Raw genomic sequence first — 3,597 nt, 5'->3', positions numbered from 1 at the left:
AGAGTCCTTCAGCCTTTACTTCTTCTTTTCCCTTCTCTTCCGCAACTTGTAGGGACTTTTCGGGGCTGCTGCCCCCTGCTCAGACAAAGAGTCCTCGCCAGAAGAACCAGTTTCCACCTCACCACTGGACCTACTGTCCTCTTCTTTTTTCTCGTCCTCTGACCTTCCCACCTGTTGCTTTAGGAATTCTTGAGCTTTCAGAACTGAGTCAATCTTTTCCTTCTTCTCTTTCATCTTGAACGATTCCTCCTATTCTTATCCACGGCTACAGTGACAGTGTGCACTTCCCAGCCCTACATTAAACTTTAAAGGTCGTGCACAAGATAGCGCAAAACATCTCAGTGGTGGGAGCAGACACTCCCGGCTGCTCAGCTGGTTTTTTTTGTTTTGTTTTTTGCTTTCTTGTGTACTCCCTTTAAACTTTAAATGGAGTACACAAGACAGCCTGAAACAGCTGAGTGGCAGGGAGAAGCCTGCTCCCTGCCACTCAGCTGTTTTTGTGGCTTTTGCCGGGAGCAGAAAGCAGGGGGTTAAAGGGACTTGGAGTCCCTGTAAACCCCTGCTTTCTGCTCTATCCACAAACCATTTTAAAAGTCCGTGGAAGTTCATGACGATAGACCCATCACGAACTTCAGTTTGTGAACCATGAAGAAGAAGAAGAGATTGGATTTATACCCCGCCCTTCACTTGGAGCCTCAGAGCGGCTTACAAACTCCTTTCCCTTCCCCTCCCCACAACAGACACCCTGTGAGGTGGGTGGGGCTGAAAGAACTCTGACACAAACTGCTCTTTTTCAAGGACAGCTGTGCCAGAGCTTGTGACTGACCCAAGGTCACATCAGCAGGTGCAAGTGGAGGAGTGGGGAATCAAACCCGTTCTCCCAGATTAGAGTCCGCACACTTAACCGCTACACCAAACAGAGGGGAAGGGAGTTTGTGGTTCAGTTCGCGCCCATCCCTGTTTAGGATCATACTGCATAATCCTTGTTAACATTACTTTTTTTTAAAAAAAAAGCAACAACTACTAATATTTCCAAACTTCTGTTCGAAATCTCAGCCGCAGCACATTATCGTTTTGATTCAGAAATACCTCCCCCCCCCCCATTTTCAAGGTACCTTATTTCAAAACACAATATATCAAATATATATATCAAAATATAATATATAAAAGCTTACTTCAAATTCTTTAATAAAGTAACGGATTTCTCCTTGAATAACCGGTCTGTGATCCAGTAGCCGAGAATATATTTCTCCAACATCTGTAAGAAAACGAATGACAGTATTTTTAAATGTTGACGACTTATTTGGGCCTGCATGAAATCACTTCGGGTCACCCAGTTCAACAACTCTTCTCTGTCATTCTGTTCTATTAGTACTATTCTTTTAGTACTGTTCTATTAGTACTTGGATGGGAGACTGTCAAGGAGGTCCAGAGAGCCAGTTTGGTGTAGTGGTTAAGTGCGCGGACTCTAATCTGGGAGAACCGGGTTTGATTCCCCACTCCTCCACTTGCAGCTGCTGGATGACTTTGGGCAAGCCGTAGTTCTGGCACAGCTGTCCTTGAAAAAGAGCAGTTTCTGTCAGAGCTCTCTCAGCCCCACCCACCTCACAGGGTGTCTGTTGTGAGAAGGGGAAGGGAAAGGAGATTGTAAGCCGCTCTGAGACTCCGAGTGAAGGGTGGGGTATAAATCCAATGCTGCTGCTGCTGCTTCTTCTATTCTCTGCTTCCACCTTCCCCCTGCCACATTCTTTCTTCCCGTTTTCCAACAGGTGAGTGGAAGGAAATGCCTTTAAAGTGGGCAGGTTGTCTGCTTTATAATGAGTTACCCCTTCTTTGTACACAAGCACCATTTTAGGAAGCCTCAGCTCTGCTTTCCTCCAGCTATACCAGTACAACTTTTATTTCCTAAAGCAACAGGGGACAGAAACAGGTCTGGAGGTAGAACACGATTTTGAAGGAAAAGCCTTCTTAGAAGGGTCTTTTAAAGAGTTTGTATCCCGACAGCAATGATCAATGGTCATCCAAGGTCATCCAAGGGAAAACTCTATGGTTTTCCCTCGGATGGTTGTGGCCCCGCCCCCAGCTTGCCTGGCGTCATCACGTCACTTCCGGGTGACGTGCGTGCAGCTCCAGCCGCCCTCCAGCTGCCAGCGGGGAGTTCCCCGCTCCGGCGAAATTTTGACTTGGCAACCCTAAACGAATCTCATGATAAAATCGGCAAGATAAAAGAACGTGCTCAATTGTCTCGACCTGTCCAGAACTACAAGGACCGAGTTGACTTTCATAGGGGGCTTCGGCAGCACATATACTAAAATTGGAACGATTGTTAAAAGCTTATGCAGTGACTGCACATGACGGACTGCACATATTCCACCAGTGCTCCGCCAGCTACACTGGCTCCCAGTGGTGTACCAAGTCAGGTTCAAGGTCTTGGTATTGACCTCTAGGGCCCCGAACGGTCCGGGACCCACGTATCTCCAGGACCATCTCTTCTGGTATGTCCCCAAAAGAGCTTTAGGCTCTGCAAAGAACAATTAACTGGTCACCCCCCAGCCCAAAAGACATCCAGGTGTCCTCGACCAGAGGCAGGGCCTTCTCTGCCCTGGCTCCCACCAGGCGGAACTCTCTGCCGAATAACATTTGCAACCTGCGAGACCTAATGTAGTTCCACGGTGCTGGCAAGGCAGAGATGTTCCGCCAGGCTTTTGGTTGAAGACAACGAAGGGTACCATCCTACCTGGCACTCCCTTCTCCCCCCATTCTGCTTCCTCTCTACCTCTCCCGTGAGACAGTGACACACTTTGGAACGCTGACGTAGTCTACGTCCCTAACCCCCCCACCAAACTGGCTCTCATGTCCCTGGAGAGCTGCTGCCAGTCTGTGTAGAAAATACTGGTGCCAATAGACCAAAAGTCTAATTCAGGATAAGGCAACTCCGAGAGAGAGATCTTGGAGTCATAGTAGACAACTCAATGAAAATGTCAAGACAGTGTGTGACTGCAATAAAAAAGGCCAACACTATGCTGGGGATTATCAGGAAGGGAACTGAAAACAAATCAGCCAGTATCATAATAAAGTAAAGGTAAAGGTTCCCTTGCTCGAAAGCCAGTCGAGTCCGACTCTAGGGTTGCAGTGCTCATCTCCGTTTCCAAGCCGAAGAGCCAGCGCTGTCCGAAGACGTTTCCGTGGTCATGTGGCCGGCATGACTAAACACCAAGGCGCACGGAACGCTGTTACCTTCCCACCGAAGCGGTACCTATTTATCTACTCACAATTTCTTGCTTTCGAACTGCTAGGTTGGCAGGAGCTGGAACTAGAGATGGGAGCTCACTCCGTCATGCGGGTCTCGAACTGCTGAACTACTGACCTTCCACAGCCTGCAGTTCAGCGTCTTAACCACTTGAGCCACCGCAGCTCCTATCATAATGTCCCTGTATAAATTGATGGTACGTCTTCATTTGGAGTACTTTGTACAGTTCTGGTCACACCACCTCAAAAAGGGATATTATAGCATTGGAAAAAGTGCAGAAAAGGGCAACTAGAATGATAAAAAGTTTGGAACACTCTCCCTATGAAGAAAGGTTGAAACACCTGGGG

General features: G+C 47.8%; 1 protein-coding gene across 1 annotated transcript in view; it reads right to left on the bottom strand.

The window, feature by feature from the left end:
* BLOC1S5 (biogenesis of lysosomal organelles complex 1 subunit 5) overlaps positions 1-3,597 on the bottom strand; it is a 15,126-nt gene that overhangs the window by 10,277 nt on the left and 1,252 nt on the right. The window contains exon 2 of the mRNA XM_015414151.1: positions 1,176-1,258. Within this exon, the coding sequence (XP_015269637.1) occupies positions 1,176-1,258 (83 nt within the window). The remainder of the gene's footprint in view (positions 1-1,175; positions 1,259-3,597) is intronic.

Source organism: Gekko japonicus, unplaced genomic scaffold (assembly GCF_001447785.1).
Source record: "Gekko japonicus isolate JY-2015 unplaced genomic scaffold, Gekko_japonicus_V1.1 scaffold6019, whole genome shotgun sequence".
NCBI lineage: Eukaryota > Metazoa > Chordata > Lepidosauria > Squamata > Gekkonidae > Gekko > Gekko japonicus.
Note: the sequence above shows the minus strand (reverse complement) of the source record. Positions and strands in the feature narration are given on the sequence as shown.